Below are 21,984 nucleotides of genomic sequence, written 5' to 3'. Positions count from 1 at the left end.
GTGCGGGGTATCGATCCCCGTACCCGTCATGGAGCTTCGCAGCGGTCGCAGCGGTCGCAACGGCGACAGTGCAACTTTGGCTCTGGCCGGCTGCACTTCATCTACGCAACCATCTCCGCCTGCAGCCCCGACCTACGTCGCCGTCTCCCCCCCCCTCGTGATCCTGGCGTTTTCAACGGAGTCGGCAGTATTGATGTTGACGACTTGCTCAGCTTATACGAACGTGTCAGCACCAGTCACAGGTGCGATCCGACTACTATGGTTGCGAACGTTCTTTTCTACCTCGACGGAGCTCCACTTGCATGGTTCCAGACTCACGAAGGGTAGATATCGAGCTGGGATCTCTTCAAAGAGAAGCTCCGCGACCTTTTTAGCAATCCGTTCGGTCGCCAAGTCAATGCCAAGAAAGCCCTTGGCACACGTGTGCAGACGTCGACCGAGTCCTACGTGTCCTACATTCTCGCCGTCTTGGCCCTTTGTGCCAAGGCTGACCCGACCTTGTCTGAGGACGATAAGGTTAATCACGTCCTCAAAGGCATTGCTGACGACGCCTTCAATTTACTCGTGTTTACGAACGTCACCAGCATCGATACGATCCTCAAGGAGTTTTGCCGTCTCGAGCATGCTAAAAGCCGCCGGGTATCCCAGCGCATCACGCGACATCACGCGACCCGCATCATTCGTCGTGACTTCGAAGCGGCACAACCGGTGGCCCCTTCATTCCCGTTACCTGATCATTCTCCGCTGACAATCTCCTTGATCCAGGCCGTCGTCCGTCAAGAGTTGTCCAACGTCGACCTGCAATCCATTCGGTCCCTACGTTCGGAACCTTTGTCTCCACGCACGTCCCCGCCGCGCCCTTCTTACTCCTCTTATGGACAGCGCAACCCCTCCGAATGGCGAACCGTGGACGACAAGCCGATCTGTTTTAACTGCCGACGAATTGGACATGTCGCTCGCCACTGGCGCAGCCGCTGGACTTCTCCGACGCGCTATTATCCTGATTACCCCCCTCGCCCCTCTAGCGCATCCTTTTCCTAGGCCCCTTCTATGCCTGCTCCATCATCTGACCCTGCGACATCTTTGACACGACCCCGCTACTCCCGCTCGCCTTCTCCCTCCCGCCGCCAATCTCGTTCGCCCCCATCTCGCCGTGCTCCTTCTACGACCTACTCGCCGCACCCCCACCGGAAAACTAGACACTGCAGCTTCTGGAGGTGAAGCTGCAGTGACGACATTAGCACGAAATCCTCGCTTCACATTACCCACGAACAAGAATCTTTTGGACGTTCTCGTCGACAATGTTCCTGGGGGCGTGTTGATTGACACCGGGGTGCATGTGTCAATTATGAGTGCTGCTCTGCGCCGTCGGCTCAAGGAAGTTCTGACGCCCGCCGCGAACCGAGTTGTACAAGTCGCCGACGGAGGGACTGTCGCTATTGTTGGCATGTGCTCTGCCCGACTCACCATTGCTGACAGACACACTGTCGTTCTCTTCACCGTCATCGAAAATTGCCCTCACGAACTCATTCTCGGTCTGGATTTCCTTGCCAATCATTCGGCGCTCATTGACTGTTCGGCGGGCTCACTTCGCCTTGACTTGCCTCTTCTTGCCGACCCTGTGGACCCGCCTCCAAGCCGTTTGAGCTGCATGGATTTTATTCGCCTACCGCCTCACTCTGTGGCACACGTCGACTTGTTGTCCTCACCAGCTGTACCTGACGGTAATTACGTGGTCGCACCAATTCCGGCAGTTATACTTACACGTGGTGTGACCATGTCGCATACTGTGCTGACAATTACTGGCAACCGCACCTGCCTTCCCCTTGTCAATTTCGCGCTAACCACGCAACTTCTGCCTCAGGGGGTTTCATTGGCTATAATTAGCGCTTTGCAGAATGATGAGATCGAGCCATTCACAGTGGAAGATCGTCACAGCTCAGTCCACACCGTGACGTCATCGCACGGTACTGGTGTCGACATTGAGAAGATGCTTTCCTCTTACCTTGCACCTGCTCAAGCTGAAGCTCTTTGCCGCGTTCTTGAAGGCTATCGCGGCATTTTTGACTTTGATAATCGATCCCTTAGGTCAAACGTCCGTCGTGACCCATCGCATAAACACTGGCGATACTAACCCTATCCACCGACGTCCATTTCGTGTTTCTGCCTTAGAACGAGCTGTTATGCAACAGGAAGTCAAAAAGATGCTTGCAAAGGACATTATCGAGCCTTCCTGTAGTCCCTGGGCTTCTCCCATCGTACTTGTAAAACAAAGGATGGAACGTAGAACATCGTTCAGGTGGCGAGACTAAAACTATACCAGACACCTTTCACCGCGGATGTGTAGATTAAGCACCGGGACGGTGCTTCTACTGCCGGGGGTGATGCTACGGAACAGCCGCCACAGTGTGGCTGCACTGAGGAAGAAGAAGACGACGTGGGCCCGCTTGATATAGCGTCGCCATTTTGGCCTTCCGTTAGCTTCCCGGTAAATAAATTGTATATAGTATTGGGCTCCAGCTACACGTAACAATATCATGTACAACCGGATCAGAAGGATCCACAGGAGGAACGCAGTCAGCGTTCTTGTGCAGACGTCGAGGCTTGTAGTTGAAAATAAATGAAAATTCCTAGAGCCGCAAAGCCCAGCGACCAAGTCGTCCTGTCGGGTCACGGAGCGAAGAAAGCCAACAGAGGGCGTGGGTCTCTATTGACCGCACACGTGCGGCCGTAGAAATGTGGCTGGAACTTGGCGACAGCCCACACTAAAGCCAAACACTCCCGCTCGGTGATGGAGTAATTTCTCTCGGGAGGTGACAGCAGGCGGCTAGCGTAAGGTATCACGCAATCGGCACCATTCTGCTGTTGGGCGAGAACAGCTCCAGTGCCGTGGCCGCTTGCCTGAGTGTGGACTTCGGTCGGTGCAGATGGATCACAGGGGGCAAATATGGGAGGGGGGGCTGAAACCTGATGAGAACGGCGAACGCGTGAGCCTGCTTCGGACCCCATGAGAATGGCGTGTTCTTTAGAAGATCTGTCAAAGGCCGAGAAACATCGCCAAAATTTTGTTACTAAACGGCGAAAGTAAGAACACAGGCCGACAAGGCAGCGCGCGTCAGAAGCAGAACGTGGCAAAGAGAAACTGCGAATGGCGCGAAGTTTTTCCGGATCTGGTTGTACACTGGATGCGTCAACGAGGTGTTCCAACACGGTAATCTGACGGCGCCCTAATTGACATTTCGTAGTGTTCAGTTGAGGGCCGGCTTTTGGGGAGACCGCAAGAATTGCAGCGAGTCCGGTAAGGTGGCTGCCGAACGTGGGAGAACAAACAACGTCGTTAACATAACAAAGACAAGTGGTCCATTTGTAGCCTCGCAGAAGAGAGTTCATCATACGTTCAAATGTCACAGGAGCATTGTATAGGCCAAAAGTCATGACTTTGAACTGATGAAGGTGGGATGAAGGCCATCTTCTCGCGGTTTATTTCATCAATTGAAATCTTCCAGTAGCCGGATCTAAGATGAAGGGACGAGAATCATTTAGCTCCGTGCAAGCAGTCCAAGGAGGCATTGATTCGAGGTGGTGGGTAGATGTGTTTTCGCGTGATTTTGTTTAAATGGCGATAATCGGCGCAGGAACGCCAGGTACCATCTGTTTTTTTTTTCCACAAGGATGACAGGCCAAGCTCAAGGGCTGGCTGATGGTTCGATGAGCCGTTTGCGGAGCATTTTGTCCATTTCTGATTTGATGACTCTGCGTTCAGCATGCGATACACGATACACTTCAAGAACAACCAGCACGCCACCGACGGCCACACGAAGCACTTGCACAGATGCTTTGGTGAGGACCGTCTTTAAACGTCCGCATAGGCTAGTACTTATCACATATATGTGGACTCCAGTGTCAACGAGTGCTTGGATAGGTACGCCGTCTATTTTAACATCAATGACACTTCTCTTTGTGGGCAGAGACAGAGAATTTGCTGCGGTAGTAGACAATGCACTACCACCTCCGATGGCTGTATTTATCGGTTTTCCAAAAGAGGAGCGGCCGAAAGCCACAGGAGACGAAGGGCGACGTGTCTGTGGGAAACGGGAAGATGGCGACGTGTTTGTGGTGAACGATACTGGTGTCCGCGCGGCAATCGTGAGCGACTGTACCATGCGTTCTTAGCAGTGTTGTCGACGGTGGGCGAAACATTGCGGGTATTTTTATCAAAACGGCTCAGGTTTGTCGGTGTGCAAGGTGTTGAGGGCCACGAGTTGTGACACCATCAGGCGACATGACCAATACGGCGACAGATGAAACATATCGGCTGGTCGTCCGCAGTTCTCCACTCAGTCGGGCTGCGATAACGCGGAGAGAAGCGTCGGGGTGGAGCGAAAATAGTAGAAGCGCGTTCATTGGCTCTGGGTTTGGCGACAGCACAGACAAAATGTAGAGCAATGTTTTCAAGTTCAGGGCTACGCGAACAGAAAGGCGCGGACACGACGCGTCTACTTCACGTCGAACAACTCGCACCACGTCCTCTGATGGCGACGCATGCTGCTGGGCGCACTGATGCTCACATGTCGATGTTGCGGCCATATTGAGAAGTCTGGCGAATGGTTGCAGGACGCGCCGGCTTTTGTCCTGCTCGAATTGTCGGCACTCTTTGATCATAGCATCAACTGTAGAGCAGCTCTTGAACATGAGCAGATTAGAGGCGTCGTCAGCAGTACTCTTGAGCACGTTCTCGACCTTCTCAGCTTCTGTCATGTCGTGATCGGCTTTACGACAAAGCGCCAGCACGTCGTGGATGTACGAGACATAGGACACCGTGGGGGACTGGGTACGGGAGGCCAGTTCTCCTGCTTTGGGTCAATTTTACGGCCAGCTGGTGTGCCAAACAACTCTGTCAACTTCTCTTTGCATTGGTCCCATCGGTTAGCTGCTCTTCGTGGTGTTCGTACCACACCTTTACCGTGCCTCTTAGGTAGAACAACAGGTTAGCTAGCATAAGTGTGGGGTCCCATCTGTTGATTCCACTCAGGCGTTCCTACAAAGCCACCCACTCTTCAACGTCCGCGCCATCGGTCCCGCAGAAAGTTCCGGAACCCTTGAGTTGCACAACCGCAACCGAAGGGGACAGCGACGTAGCTGGCGGCGGTGACGTTGGAGGCGGCAACGACGTTGATCCCGCGAGCTCAGCGTCATTCATGGTGAGGTTGGTGATACGACGTCCACTGCGGAGCTCCGTTTCCAGCCGTGGTACCCTGTATCTCCACCAATATGTTACAGGCATGTTGGGAGCATAGATAGACTGTATTTACAATATATATATACAAGCAGAGTCAATGTGGTTAAGATGGCTGACCAGAAACAACATGCAGCAGCCAGCGTTTCGCGATCTTCCTCTTTCTTTCACTTCTTTTGTCCTTCCATAACAATATAATAAGAGTATCCGGCAAACAAAAGGACCCGTGGCGCATTAATTTCCGCAAAATAAGAAGTAACAAAATCTAAGCTTCACGATGCGACAATTCGCTGCGCCGCAGCAATGTCTCTTTTTTCTTTTGTGGGGATGTCTTTATTTCTTTTGTGAGCCGAGAGCACTGAAGTGAAAGAAAAAACGCAAAGGAAAGCCTGTTGGCCACAATCAACTGCCTACTTCGGGCACCTAATGTGGCTACGGAAGGAATACCGAAGAAAACGTGAGACGCTTCCACAGAGATCTTTATATATATATAGTAGTAGGCAAAGAAGAATTCTTCAGGCTACCTTTCAAACGTAAAGAACTTGAGTGGTGCTACAAGGTAAACAGATCAAGTACTTAATTTCAACAGCTTCGATTGGTGGACCGATCTTCATCAGGGTTTACAAAAGAATGGCAGTTCGGCCCTGGTAGTGAAGACACCAGACCGGGTGCCCGATCGTTCTCAGATACATCGAACCGAGAGGGACAGTTGTGACAGTGAATGATTTTCGGCGCTTTGGCAGATTTACAGCTGTCTTTGATATATCTATCATATCGCATATGATATATCTATCATATGCGTCATTTTTTCATCCAGGTATGGCCACAAGCTGCCGATCTTTCTGGCCACGCTGGGTGGCATCCTGCAGGACCTGGGCACCATCTACACCGTGGTGAACATGCGCGCCCCTATGTACCTGAACGTGCTGTGCAGCCTCCCCAACGGCTTCAGTGGGGGCCTCGTCTGTGTGCTCACCGCCGTGTGCAGCAACGCGTCGCTCAGCACCTCGGGCAGCATGCGCACCCTCCAGTTCCTCATCATCCTCATGTCGGCCATGGTCGGGCTCGCCTTCGGACAGTTCATGGCGGGCCAGATTTTCCGCGCCGGGGGCTACCTGCCGGTGTTCATCGTGTCGGCGAGCTTGCTCCTGGCGTCGCTCGCCTGGGTCGTCTTCATGCTCAAGAACCCCGCCGACGCCCAGAGGAACTCGTGGCCCGCCATGCTCGGCGACCTGATGCAGCCGCGCAACTTCGTCAACGGGCTGCTTGTGTGCGTCCGCCGGAGGCCCAACCGAGGCCGCGCCCAGATCCTGCTGCTCATGAGCTCCATGTGCACCATTCTGTTCGTGTCGGAGGGCACGCGCGGCATCAACTTCTTCTACGCCAAGAAGATGTATGACTGGGACGTGAGCAAGTACTCGGACATCAACTCGGGCTTCCTCCTCTTCCGCATGGTGAGCGTCTCGGTGTTCGTGGTGGGGGCCAACTTGGTGCTGCGACTCTCGGACTGCACCATCGCCTTCATCGGCGTCTGCTGCGGCATACTGCAGGGCATCAGCACCGGGGTGGCAACCAACGAAGTTCTGTTCTATGTGAGTAAGTACATTGACTTGCGTCGTCATCCCACGTCACGTGTTTGGCCGCCGTACATAACAGCTCCAGTCCATGACGTCATTATTGTCTACCCTGAATCTGATCTTAATGGTCCTGAGCTTTTCATCGTCGCACAGGACGCCACCGAATGTTAGCTCATAAATCTAAACGGAACGCTTAGGCGTGCAAAATTCTGATTTTGGCGTCATGTGTGTTGATCTAGCAAAAACGCGTTAGCGTGTCGCCATCTCTAACTGCGAAAAAAAAAACGTTTTTCTCAATGGTGTTTCAAACGAGGATGAACGCTCCAAGAAGCTGGCGTGGTTGCATCTATTCAGGTGCATGAAGTCGCTGTCTCTACAATACCGATTGTTTTACAGACTGCCGCAAGGTGTGATACGGTTCGTCTGCGAAGTCTGTGTTTATAGTCTGCGAAAACACGCGAATATAACGTCATTGTCTTGTGCTAGATGCCGTTTCAACTTTTTTACTCCGAGAGCAATTATATAGACACCCCAAGTGCATTTCTGCCATCGCCGTCGCCGTGAGGTGCTCTATAAAGTTCAAGGGCGATAAAATGGTTGCCGCGCGCCGTATGATCTATGTGCTAGTGAAAGTTTGCGAGGTTGAGCCGGGGATCGTGCCTCAATCTCGCCCTAGCAAGGGGAGATGGCAGGGGGGGGGGGGGGGGCGAGGGGTGTTCTACTCCGGGCGGCCTCGCACCCTCGCCGCCGCTGTATCTTGAAAGCCGTCTGCGCCGGGGACAGAGTCCGCCACGCGCTGTGTTTCCACGGCTTAGTTCGCGTTGATGCGAGAGGCAGCACGGAGGTCAAATCTGCCGGAGGTCAATGCTTCCGCACTTCTTTACTCCAGCGTTTTGACAGCGAGTTTCCGCGGTCATGGAGTGAGATCTGTTCATGTTTGCTTGTGCGCACGTGGCACCATGCTTGTTAATTCAGTTAGTATGCGCGCGTTCACAAATTTGTACGTGAAGTGCCTCGAGCGGCCAGTCGCGCGGCAATACTGCGTGTACTCCCGGGCTGCTTTCACGCTCAGAAAAACACTTTTATGAAGCACGTATTAAGCAACAGAAAGCTATTTTGGGTTTCTTTCGTGTAGCTCTATAGTTTTCTCATTGACACATTTAATCTAAATATAATGCTTCAGAAGTTCATTACTTAATTAATGCTAGTTATTTAATTCGGCGGAAAGCAAAAAAGTCCTCTGACCATATAAAAACGACGGCAAACAACAACACGTTGGTTCAGTCAAGCTGCGTGGCATTTGCATCTTCTTAAATCTTGGCGCCCGATAGTTGGAACACCGTGTACATTTACCGTATACATATCTGCCCGCCGACGACTGCGAGTTGCACTTCTCGAAAAGGCAGGACGTGTGTCAAGTGAGCTCCTTCAATCATTGATCGGGGAACTCGAGGTGCGACGTAATGCTAACGCATTTCTCTCGCATTTACCGCGATATCGCCACTGAGTTTTTCCTCTGGCTGGATGGACGGCTCAGGCTGCCTGCGGGGCTGCCAGAACCAGCCAGGACATTTTGGTCTTGCAACTCATTGGACGTTATCATGCTAGCAGACGACGTACAGAAGCGATGAGCGGTCGCCGCCAGCTTTGTGGGCACTTGCTAGATTGCAGCGCGGTCGTTTGAGGACTTTTACCTTACTCCATGAACCGGCGACGGTCACACTCGGTTTTCATATTAGTCGTGGCGTTACCTTCTAAAGCGCGTTCCGCCTTGCAGTGATGCGAGAAGCGGTGAACGTTTGAAGCTGTTAGCGCGCAATTGTTGTGCCCAATTTCTTTCGCATACCGTTGAAGAGCGCACGGTGCACTCATCCGTGCGTCGCATCTCGCAGGTTCAGACGCTCGTTCCCATATATCTCGTTCCCACATGATGCGGGGTGGTTTGGCTTTTGAGCTTGATATCCATTTACATATCTCTCACTTTTATCTGGTGGTATCTCATTTTCCTGCGGTCGGATGTTTGGATGCACGTACGGCGTCGAAACCGCGATGTGTTCCACCTCGGCCGTCGATGTATAGAACAGAACATATTTCGAACAACAGCTGGAGGTCCCCCAGGCGGACCACTATGTAATATAAACAGGTTGAGTGCACCTGAAGGCCATTAAAGGAAGTGCGGTAGCTTTTCATTGTTCAAGATGTATACGCAGTTGCTAAGAAACGTACAGCTTACAAGTACATAGTCGCAGAATAGACGCTATATAGCTACATTGAAATCGTAAATTTTGAAACACATATTGCAGAGTACTACGTGCAATCTTCATAATACTGCGAGAATACGACAGGCAAAAAATACGTACACACGTTCTAAATAGGTCAAGAAGTGTCTTTCCCTTTGAACACATAGGAGATAAAATTGTGGCTAATGCCGGACACAAAGTGCTGCCGCATTTGTCCCCGGATAAAAGAATTACGCCACTCTTTTCATAGTGAACAGATTTAAACATCACCACTGCTGTTTTGGCCGACGGCGGGCACTTCCATCTAAGGGCGGCAGTCCCAGGACCTTCAGCATAGGTGACATGAGCGAGGCATCATCAGCCGAAACGACTTTCTCGAATTGAACTCGAAGTCGGTCGGTACGAAGGTTTACGGTAAAAGGTACCCTTGGCCAATACTGCTTTCCCTGCGTTTTCGAATGATGACAGAACGCCCGCTCATCAACGCCGGTGGGTGACGCGATCACTACGAGCAAGTGACTTCAAGCGAGTGACTTTGGGGGTACGGTTACTTTCGCGAGATTTCGTGTCGTTGACCAGATGCGTCGGAAAGCGTTCGTTGCGCTGTTAAATAAAACAGGCACAGCCCATCTTACGATCACAGTTGCTGGTAATGCGGTTAGCTTTCAATCATTACAGCGACAAAGCGTACTGCCACTGTCGAAACTGGTTATTTGCGAGGCGCGTACTGCCCTAAGAACATTCGGCGCCATCTAGCGGAGCCGCAGCGAAGCCTGTGCGTGGCCGCCGAAATGCATGGCGCGCCGGAGCCTTCGCATGACGCGGAGATGCACGTAAACGCTGTTTCACATGCTGCGACTGGAATGACGAACACTGGTGCAGCCGCAAGCGCGGCAATGCGATTTTTAAAGGTTCCATTTCACATTATTGCGGTTTCAACAATGCAACTGCTGCTATGCCCAGGGTTGCTTGTCGCCAGGTTTTGTGGCCCACGCCGCGTAGTTCTCTTTAATGTAATAAAAAGACACGTACATTATAATAATGTTGACCTGTCTTTATTAGGAGCAAAAAAAATCCGTGTTTTGTAATTTAAAACGTTTTGAAGTTTAAGCTTGTTTTAGAGTGCGCAACGGCGGTTTCTGAAGTTCAGTGCAATGAAACTCGGCGTGCATGAACAACAGCTGTTCGGAGATAGTTATTCAGGGAATGTGCCTTCATGTGTCAGTGTCGTTCTGCCTGCGCTACAATAAATTACAATATTGTAACGGACAGTTAAGGGAATCCAGATACAACTATTTATTGTGGGCGAACTTGTTCCCTGGGGTAAATAAAGATCACTGCCACGTTCTAAACGGGAGATCAGGAAGGCCTTCTTCTTCTCTCTCGAGCGTCGCTTCACCTCGTCTTCTTCTTGTAGACGCCGACAACGGCCACCTGCGATGCGAGTGCGTGCGGTGAAAACACGTGCCATTATTTCGTCGTCTTTTCCTTCAATACGCCTTTGTCGTCTTGAGGGGGCGCACAAACCTGCGCGCATTGTTTAAATGTTTCTGCCTTGTATCAATATGACATATCAGCAAGTTCACATAGCTAACCAAATGGCATATGCAGTATTCGGAATTCGGCTGCAACGAAGTCGTCGTGTCAGCCCAACGACATCCTAGCGCTACCCGTGCTCAGCGTCAGCTTCTGGAGAAATGATTTGTGTATATTGCTCGTGATTGCGTATAAGCACTGCCTGCTCCTCACCATATTCTTGCACCAAATGCAGCAACATGCAGCAAACCGAAAGCCCACGTCTGCACCTGAAGGAAGCCGCAAATGATCCGTGCATGATTACTGAACGTGGAATGGAAATTGTGTTGTGAAATTCAACCTTAGCCCTTGCCTGATTCGTCGATCGCGACGCGTGTGGTGTGAACATACATGTATACAGAAGTCCGCGAGTGGGCTGTGAGTATATACAGAAGTCCTCTCTGAATATTTCTAAAGGCGCAAAAGCGGACACATCAAATTTTTGAGCAGCTTCCGCAACTTGTGTAGAGACCTGTACGCGGCATCATATCATTCTAAAAGACACGCCTGTCGTCCACCTTGTTGTCCCGTGTTACGCGCTGTTGTAGAGGAAGAAGCTGGCATTCTGTGCATGTCTACTAATCAGCTAGCTAGATAAATTATGGAAGCTGTAGACCTGAACACGCTCGGAGAACCTTGTGTCAGCATGCCCTCCGTTAGCAATGGATGCGTTTCCTGATGGTAAACACACATTTGTTGCTGCTTCTCCTTTTTGTATATGATCGGTATATTGCTTGTAAGCCAGCATTTACTCAGAATATTCATTAAATTTTCAGTTGGATCATCTCGGTCTTTCTCTTGGCCCTATGGGTTCTCTAGTGCCCTTTGCAGCCAGGCTATTCTTTAATTTTTTAAAACTAAAACAAGTTACTTTAATCGCCCTTATGATGCTTCTATGTACGTTATATTTTTTTATTTGTACATTGTTGCAAAGTGTATAGTGCAAAGCAGTAAGAAACCAAACAATCAAACACAGGAGAGAGAGAAAATACAAATAAATATACAAGTCCAGGGGAGAAAAAAAAACATTGTGATCACCAACTGCGCATACAACTACCTTTCAAGAAACTGTTTTGCCCAATGGTATGGAATCGGAAGCGTTCGCTAGCATAAGCAAGCTGCCCGTCTGGCTATTCGAAAAAGAACCGTATTTCTTTGAAGGTGTTGACACGCGTGGTTGGCGATTGTATTGTTTTTTTTTTCATTACTTGGATTTCTTGTCTATATTTTATATGTGTAATGTTCTTATTTATGTTTGGTTGCATCAAGCACCAATTTTTATCTGGCCTTCTTGCGGTATATTTTTTTTTGTTACACTCTATAAATCACCTCAGTTGCACAATAAACCTTGGTTGGAGGTTATCCGTCATCCCTGTCTGCTGTCATCTTGTTGATACTGCATCGTGCTATGTGCCCTTGCAACATTTGCGTGTGTGTGCGCGCATAGCTTTGGATGTGAAATCGGGGCCTTGTACATCATTCTTCTATTGCGCAGCCTCGTGAATTTATTAACTAAAGTGCAACAGAAGGGCAATGGATAAGAACCAAGTGAGCATACAGAGTGCTCAGTTCTTGCCAGTTGTCTGTCTGTTGCGCTGTAGTTGATAAACAATACACACCAACTCGTTCACTTCTTAGTTATGCCGGGCTCATGAGCCCGCTTGTGCCCTGAGTATCTGCAGGGCTATGTATCCTGTAATTTAAATTAATGGTCTTAGCTTAGAAATCGTGTGTCAGTCTCCCGATTTCCCTGACAATCCTGTGTGACGTGCAGCCCCTGACAGTTTCTGCTGAATGCATGCAGGCATGTAGGACATTGTAGCGTGCAAATTTGCACTGTAAGTGCGCTTTCAGTTCAGCTTCTCTGGGTGTAGGATGTCCTTGAATGGTACCCACTTGTGTGGTATTTAATTTTATGTAGTGCCATACTACTGTTAGTTTTAGTGCCACATCAGTATACTTTGTGTGCCTGATGCCTCTTTGTGCCTTCACGATTAGCAACTCATGTGTATTTAGCAGTTGCATATAGTCTCCTGGCCTAATTGCTTAACCCCCTATTGCATGGTATAGGCATGTGGTGTGTCGAGTTCAAGTGCTTCTGGGGATATGCTTCAGAAGGGAAGGGTAGCCGTCTTTGCAGCTCATATGCTAGCTGGCATGTTATCTTGCCTCCCCCTACGCAATAGCTTTTGGAAGTTTAAGGGTTCAATAAATGATGATGAATTAAACATAAGTGCAAGAGCATTTTTTTTTTTACCCAAGACTCCCAACGAAATCCGACTGCCACGGCTGGCAAGTCAACTTGTGTTATCAGCAGAATACCATAGCCAACTTGGCAGGTGAAATAATTGACGAACAATTTCGTTGTCGACAGATTTTTTTCTTGTCTGTATGCAGGTAAAATTGCAATAAATGAGTCTGTCGCTGCAAAAAAAAAGGCGTTTGTGGCCCTTTATTGAATAAAGTACATATTGCGTATAGTTGAAATGCAGAAATTTGTCTTAAAATGCCTGAGTGAAATGTTCTTGCAAGTGGCACTGTACTTCGTTGCTTATAAAAGTAATGATCACAGAGGGTATTGTCGTATGGGTTTGCACGCTAATAAACGGGATCATAAACCTATAAATTAGAAACTGTTATTAGAAACATATAAGACATGGATGTCTCCGCACACTTGATTAGCTGCAGATGTGCAAGAACCATTTGTACCTGAAAAATTCGAAGATTCGATGAAAGGAATGCAACAGCCACACTGCACTGAGTAGTTATTTGTTTTTCTTTAACGTGTCGTCTTATACTGTTTCAACTACATATGAACAGGCTGTTTGCCTGATTTTCGCAACATCCGCAACATATCCGCAAGATATTCAAGGTTTATTGGTGCAGGGAAAAAAATTCTCCATTAGAGAAAAGATGCAACTTAACGTGCATGAAATATTCGAAAAGATATTGAATCGACAACGCTCTTTACTCAAACCATAGAGTGAAATATGCCATCTTAGAAAATTCATTACGATGGCCTGCACGTTTGGCATGCCAAATTTAATAAGCAAGCAGCTTACTTCAACGATGCATGGGGAAATCCACGCTTCAAAACCGACAAGAAAACAATGCAACTAAACGGTCCTGCGTTCAGCACGACGTTGAATAATCGGGTATTTTGCTGTCTTGTCATTTGTCCTTGCCCAGGTTCAAATTATTTAAACTGCTTCGCTACTAAACAAAAGAAAGTTGTGACAACCCCAAAAGGCCATGTCGTCTCATGGGGATCGAACACCTCGTAGTACTGACAACTCGCAAAGGAGTACGAAAAAAACGTGAAAATGCACTTCATTTGCTACGCAGCGTGTGAACGAACGCTTAGAAATAGGAGAGTGGAATCTGCGGTACAAGTTTCTTATTCTCGCTTCGCGTTCGTGCCGAATTCGGCAATCCACATCTCAGCGCATTGTACCTTTCGAGCTAGAAGCCATTTCCCAAAACAAACCGCGAGGTAGCTTTCGGCGCAATTACGACGGGAAATCGCGGCTATCGTTGCGACGTTACGACCAACCAAAGAAAGGGGGGTCGGCACTGCGACTGAGATTTTCGTCGCATGCGACGGAAAATCGCACTTCCGGTGCCGCGAAAATCGCGTCATGTGAAGCAAGGCTAATGCTGCAACCTGGCTTCTCTCTCGCGCTTATTTATGGACACGCTGCGCCATCTGGTGGCGATGCCGAGAAGCCGACACGTGGCCTCGGAGACAAGAAGCGTGGCGCACCCGTGCCTGCGAATGCTGAGAAGTGATCCCTCGCTTGCCGCACAACCAGTGGCACATACTCAGTGACGCAAGTTGCCAAGATGTTCATTGAACAGCCGCACATACTCATTGCATTCATAGCGCAGCATGCTAAGTCGTCCTGTTGCTGCCCTTGAGGAGCCCTAGGGTGCTATGCAGGATGCGCCGAGTTTCTCGTTCAGCCGATTTTTACCCGAGTTTGCTCGACGGCTGTCAGTGAACGGAGATAGCGTGGGACGCGCAAAAGCTACACGCAAGAAATATGTAGACAAAAAGCCGTGTATGACAACATGAGCGCACCCAGCGCGGCACGCTGCTTCCACGTTTCAAGCGGAGAAGGCTGCACAACGAAACGTGCCAGCGCCGCGTATTGTTATCAACGGATTATCGCAACTTAGCAATACCGTGACTGTCCCGCTTTCTGTCTGCACACTTGCCGTGAGCCGCTTGCCACGCCTTTCCCGGTCGCGTCAAGGGCGTGCCTCCTCTTTCGGGCACTATCTTTCTATCCTCCATCGAATGCGAACAGGGTACATGTGGCACGTTCTTGCTCCTACACTTTCACTCAAACGAATACGTTAAGATACAACAAATAAAATAAAGAACGTTTTTATTTCTTTAAGTACCTATTTTTCGTTTTGAATGCTAGAAATTTCTGATGACAAACGGAGATCGAGCAAATTGTTAAATTTTGCACTTCTTGCCGTGAGTGGCAACAGTGAGACGAAAGCTTAGAAGCGGATACATTTAAAAGGGTAGCACGCACGAGGGAGTTCATACGGTGAGAAGTCGCCTAGGGTCGCTACAGTGCTGTTCTCAATAAAGTCACTCATAACCCATGGAGGGTCATGATCACTCTTTCTCTATTAGGGGAATAGCAACGCAGCGCCGCGGTACGGCTGTTCATCGCACGCGCTTCACTAGGCTATTAAGGCCCCCACTTTACCCACTAAAAACGACACATTATTCATAGATACGGGAGCAACGGCTGTCGCTGAAAAATGGCGGTACGTTATTTTAGGGTCCGTAGTGACGCAGTTCAGTGAAAATGTACCAGTTTATCTTCGTGCGCGAAGCCTCTGCGATACATTGCTAAGAAGTGCGTGCTTCCCAGCGACACAATTCATCGCTTGCGCAGTGAAGGTGCCTCTGAGCGCATCTACGCAGTATTTGAGTGTGTTGTGCAGTCAAGGTGCTTGCGGATTACCTCTGCTGGAGCCAGCAGCGATCGCAGATGGATATCGTAACGGCACCACAGCAATCGCATTTTGGCAGATGAGGGCACTTGTGTGCAGTTACGCAATGAAACTTCGAACGGAGAAAGGTGTTGGAAATTGTGAGTGCGCAGTGCTTGTGATGAAGAAATGCCATTGCACTGGGTCTAGAAGAGCGAGCGATTCTCGGACGCTGATCGTGTTTACGACGCTGTGGCTCATCTCAACCGACTACTGCGATACGCACTCCTCGGCATCGTCGTCCCCATCGGCGCGTCAACGCCTTGCAAACAGCTACAGTGACGTGCCGATAATTATGCTACGTCGCCACAATGCAGGCAATGAAACCGTGCTGTGGGGCCATCGCAGCCCGAGAAGATGTATACATAAGCCAGCGACAGTCAACGCTTTGTTTTTGATAGTGGTGCTCATTACATCACCGATGGCAGTGCGTTGTGGGTGTGTTGTGTCGGCGGTCAAGATTGTTGATGCCTCTCAGCTCTACACCGCATCGCTGTTGCTGAAAGATAAGTTGGGCGTGGCCCAACTGTGGTGGGTGCGCGCACAGGAGTTACATGCCTCGCGTGGGGCGTGACCTCTGGTTTTGATTGACAGGCGAACTCGTGCTAAACTCGTACATCGCGAAACCCCCTCCGAGTTCAACTTGGGAACATGGCGGCGGCAGCAGCAGCCTGTGTCATTGCATCCAGCGGCAGCAAGCGGCAGTATGACCGTATGGACCCGTTCACCTACATGACCGACGTAGAGTTTCCGCGTCATTTTCGCCTGTCGAAGACATCAGTGCGCTGGCTGTGTGACGAGCTAGGCGAAGACTCGTCTGCGGAGACAGCGTGGCGGGCTTCATTCGCTCACCGTCGAAGAGCAAGTACTCTGCGCCCTCCGTTTCTACGGGACTGGGAGTTTTCAGGGAAGCGTCGGCGCCGAGCGTTACTTTGTGAGGGATGTTACAGTGTCAGAGATGTGTCTGGCGCGCTTATCGAGGCGGCAGTGCGTAAGCGGTGGCTGGCTTTCCCGAATACTGCGGCTGAGCGGGCATATATAAAATAGTGCTTCCTACTTCGCGGGAACGTTAAGAACGTAGTCGGGTGTGTCGACGGAAAATACGTAGGAATTAAGGCGCCCTCAATGTCAGCGTTACTGTGATTAGCATTAAGCAATGTCTAGACATGTCATAATGCCAAATTTGTCACCTCTGTGTAGCCGACTTCAATTTCGTTTTACCGACATGTCACGTGCGTCTGCCTATGATACTGACTTTTTCGCTGGTTGCTTACTTTTTGCCGATTGTTCTACTTCTCAGTCAGGGTGCCTTCCAAATGGCTCACTTTTTTGGAAATAGGTTAATTAGGTATATATTGATAAATAGATATCACAAATTGTGTGAAGTACCCAGTGAATGCTAATCTCATAAAGAGCTTGGGGTTCTTCATTGGTGAAGTTACTTAGTATGCATAATGCTGAATTTTGGTCATGGGTCATCTATCGGCCGCACTATGAAACAGCGAGGCATTGCTCAATTTGTTGCAGCGCGAGATGTTGATGCTGCGCCAAGCCGGTTGTGCCTATGCATTTGTGCCGAAATGAAAATGCATTGAGAATCTTAGTATACTCGCTTGCATGGCGAAAATACTTCAGATTGTTTGCTCTGTTCACTGTTGATGCATGTGCCACAGGTTCAGTGTATCTTTTATTGAGGGGAGGGCAGCGTTATTCTGGATGGATAAATCATATATTTTCGTCTCATAATGGGGCTCTAATTCTTAAGCAGTAGAACAATGCAGATCCAATGCTCTGCAGAACTCGGTGTGTGTGAAGATGTCATTTACCACCAAGGCGAAATTACATATTGGGAGAAATGTGATGCAGATGCCAATGAAAAGTGGGTCTTTAACCCGCCATGATAAAAATAAAAATTGCAGAGCAAATAGACCTTTTGTACAGCTTTCCCTACAATCCCGTCTTATACGAGCTGATTGCATCCTATGCCTACAAACATATTTTTGTCTCATTACGCAATTTTCTACCATCCTCAGCTGCAGTTCTCTCTCCTTGATATCCATTCTGTCACGCGTATGTATTCACCTGTTATGAACTGGCAACAAGTGATTGAAGACGTGCATGGCCTGCCAGCCGATTCCATTTTTTTCTTAATCTCAGCTAGCATATCAGTTCCCACGGTTTACTACGCCACTGTCTTCCTGCCTTAATGCTATCTCCAACAATTTTTGTTACTTCGCTTTCTGCACAGTCCTCGACTTCTCAAGTTTCTTGGTTAACCTCCAGGTTTATGTCCCATATTGCGTAACCGTTAGAATGCAATGATTCTAAACTTTTTTCAAGGATATCGGTAATGTGGCGACCACGATGCGGTAATGCTTTCCGTGTGCTGTTCAACCCATAAAATTTTTGTATAAGTTTCCTGCTTTATATCAGTACCTGCTATTGATATTTCACCTGGATAAAGATACTCTTCCATAGACTCTGCGGGCTTAATGTCATTCATGAATTTCTATTATCTCACCAAGTTAGTGAAGGTTACCTTCATCTTTTCCATATTTTCGCGGGCCCACGTGCAAGTAAAAGCACGAACACATTGGTTCTCAATGCCTTTTTTAAACTGCTGGGCATTCAGTTAGTTACTACGAAAGTGACTTAATCCGTGCACTATTATTATGCTAAATATGAAACAGTAGAAATATACTTATCTGCAGTTTGTTGATGTCTCCTTCACTGTGTTAGTAGCGAGATCCATCGTCGGCACCACATCTTTGTCGCATCGTAGCTATATAGGTTGTCTTCCTTTTGCACACAGTATGTAATATTCGTGGCGCTCGCAGTCACGCAGAGTGGAGGAACTCGGCGCACTCGCAGAAGCAGTACCGGACAAGTTGTTTCTTCAGCACTGCGCCGTGAACAGTAGGTGCGCGTTGGGATCTGTAAAATCGCCGGAACTATTGACAGTCTTACGGGGTGCACGGAAGGTTGCTCACGGAGGAACAGAACTATCCAAGAAATAGTGGTCATCGTCGAGCCTGATCACTACGTCGCGCACTGCAAGCTCGTTTGTTTACACTGGGTCTCTTCGATGTTTAGCCGCCATGCTCGCCCGGTGAATGGATGTGACACGCCACCACAGCGTTCCCTCGTGGTATAATGCGAAGCGCACTAAATTACAAATTAGTCTAATACACATTCAGTGTACATCTTGGAAGCTTTAAAATGCGCCTAAACCACGGTAAAGTAACTAATAATATTGTACTAAATGCATTTGTTTTATAACTTGCTTGTGCATGTAATGCACTCGGTGGAACGACAAACAAGTGAAAGAAAGCCCGATCATGCACCGACGGTATGATCACGTGAGACCCAGTTTGTCGACCGCCGAGAAGGCAACACCCAAGAAATGGTTACCACCCAGAGTGAATCTAGTTAAACCAATGAAACTGGAGGCTCGTCGAACAACAAACTGTGTCTCGGTACCATTTGTGCTTTGAGCTTAGGGTGTCGCCAGAGCTCGTGAAGATCCCGAGTTTCGCCAAACTCGGCGTATCCTGCATAGCACCCCAGGTGACGTGTGTTCCATTCTACCCAGCATCGGAGAAACTACTGCAGCAGTCAGGAAAAATTGTATAATAATCGAGCTGGCCGCGAATCCGGATCATGAGGCTGAAATAATCGGAAGAATAAGAATGGATTGGGGTGCGTTTGGCAGGCATTCTCAGATCATCAGTAGCAAGTGGCCATTATCCCTCAAGAGAAAAGTGTATAACAGTTGTGCCTGTGAACAAACGCGAGTTAATGACATCTTAGTTGAAATCAAGAAAAATAAATGGGGCTTGTGCAGGGCATGTAATTAGGAGGGAAGATAATCGATGGTCATTAAGGGTGACTGGATTCCAAGAGAAGGGAAGCGTAGCAGGGGGCGGCAGAAAGTTAGGTGGACGGATGAAATTACGAAGTTTGCAGGGACAACATGGCCACATTTAGCACATGACTGGGGTAGTTGGAGAAGTATGGGAGAGGCCCATGCCCGGCAGTGGGCGTAGCCAGGATGATGATGATGATGATGAATCTAATTGGAAAAAGCGAAAAAGGCACATCGAACACGCGATTCGAACTATGGAACACCCGGCCACGAGCGCAGGGCTCTGCCGCCAAGCTAGAGCTTATTCCGCAGTATCTGTACACTGTCCCGTAATGCAGCTCGGCTAGGGATAAACAGGGCGAAGGACGTCCTGCTCTGTGGTACTTTAATGCCAAGGAAAGGCAGATTTCGAGAAACAACTGGTGCATACGCACGGCGCTATGGCAAATATGAGAAAGATGAATGGCCGATTAGAGTAGCAGCGTGTGTTCTTGAGTTTTAAATCGTGTCCGTCTAACCCAGTTAGTCCGTCCCCTTCAAGACATTACACTACAGGCACGACGCATCGGTCCGCGCTGAACCCTTTTTTTTTCTGTAGAAGCCGTATACGTATTCCACATGTACCAATTGAGAGAGCGCGCGTTGTGAGGGTCTCGCTTGGCCGATCATGCGGGATACCGCGTAGTGCATCCTTTCGATGGTCTCCCGCATACGTGCTGCAGCCGTGTGATAAACTTGTGTCGGCCTACATCGCGCACGTCCTTGCAACTCGGAGCGTAGAAAGAACGGCCAATTCCTAAAGTGCGCTGATTTTGGCGAAGCGAGGTGAAGCAACGTGGATTCCATGACTAGAGAAATTCAGAACAGTGCCATTAAAGCACGCATTACATAAATGGGCCATGAAACACCTTGTCTGCATATCCGAGAAACACTGGAAGATGCCTTCAGTTTTCATGTGTATCAAAGTGTTATTACATTGTTTGTTGGACAATACGCGCAATACAGAAGGAGGCCGCAAAATAAAAACGGCCATAGGGGACCCCATCTGGAAACACGTATGAAATGTGCAATGCATTACATCATCTAAGACTTAAAGCAGCGGGAAAATACAAATCAACGTAATAAAACTAATAAACAAAACATCGGGTAGATTGAAAATGCACAAGATTGGGAAAGATGATACCTATAGTAAATTAAACATACAAGGTCAATCATTAACAATATTTAAGTAGTAACGAAATAGTTATATAAATAGGTATATAAAATCATCATCATAATCATCATCAGCCTATTCATGTCCACTGCAGGACGAAGGCCTCTCCCTGCGATCTCCAATTACCCCTGTCCTGCGCCAATCGATTCCTACTAGCAACCGCAAATTTCTTAATTTCGTCGCACCATCTAGTCTTCTGCCGTCCTCTACTGCGCTTCCCTTCTCTTTGTACCCATTCTGTCACCCTAATTGTCCAACGGTTATCTAGTCCGCGCATTATATGACCTGCCCAGCGCCATTTCTTTCTCTTAATGTCTATTAGAATATCGTCTATACCCGTTTGCTCTCTGATACAAACCGCTCTTTCTGTCTCTTAAAGTTATGCCTAGCATTCTTCGTTCCGTCGCGCTTTGCGCGATACTTGTTCTCAAGCTTCTTTGTCAGCCTCCAAGTCTCTGCGCGTATGTCAGCGCCTGTAAAATGCACTAATTGTATACTTTCCTTTTCAATGATAACGGTAAGCTCCTAGTCAGGAGCTCACGATGTCTGCCGTATGCGATCCAACCCATTTTTATTCTTCTGTGAATTTCTTTCTCATGGTCAGGGTTCCCTGTGATTAGATGACCTAGGTAAACGTATACCTCCACAGACTCTAGAGGCTGACTTGCGATCTTGAATTATTGTTCCCTTGCCAGGTAATTTATTATTATCTTTGTCTTCTGCATAATAGTCTTTATCCCCACAGTTACAGTCTCCCTGTTAAGGTCCTCAATCATTTGTTGTAACTCGTCTGCATTGTTGCTGAATAGAACCATGTCATCGGCTAACCGAAGGTTGTTGAGGTCTTCGCCGTCGATCCTTACTCCTAAACCTTCCCAGTTTAATAGCTTGAATACTTCTTCCAAGCACGCAGTGAATAGCATTGGAGAGATTGTGCCTCCTTGTCTGACCCCTTTCTTTATAGGTATCTTCCTCATTTTTCTGTGTAGCATTAAGGTGGCTGTGGAATCTCTGTAGATATTTTCCAAGATATTTACGTAAGCCGCCTGTACTCCTTGATTACGCAATGCCTCTATGATGGCTGGTATCTCTACTGAATCAAACGCTTTTTCGCAATCTATGAAAGCCATATAGAGACGCTTATAGTACTCTGCGGATTTCTCGATAGCCTGGTTAATGACAGGAATGTGATATATTGTAGAGTATCCCTTCCAGAAGTCAGGCTGCTTCCTTGATTGACTAAAGTCCAGTGTTGTCCTTAT

General features: G+C 48.5%; 1 protein-coding gene across 1 annotated transcript in view; it reads left to right on the top strand.

Moving 5' to 3' along the window:
* The window catches only part of LOC142559385 (proton-coupled folate transporter-like), a 107,041-nt gene that overhangs the window by 54,374 nt on the left and 30,683 nt on the right, over nt 1–21,984 (top strand). Inside the window, exon 4 of the mRNA XM_075670989.1 lies at nt 6,054–6,832. Within this exon, the coding sequence (XP_075527104.1) occupies nt 6,054–6,832 (779 nt within the window). The remainder of the gene's footprint in view (nt 1–6,053; nt 6,833–21,984) is intronic.

This window comes from Dermacentor variabilis, chromosome 10, assembly GCF_050947875.1.
Source record: "Dermacentor variabilis isolate Ectoservices chromosome 10, ASM5094787v1, whole genome shotgun sequence".
In the NCBI taxonomy this organism is placed as follows: domain Eukaryota; kingdom Metazoa; phylum Arthropoda; class Arachnida; order Ixodida; family Ixodidae; genus Dermacentor; species Dermacentor variabilis.
Note: the sequence above shows the minus strand (reverse complement) of the source record. Positions and strands in the feature narration are given on the sequence as shown.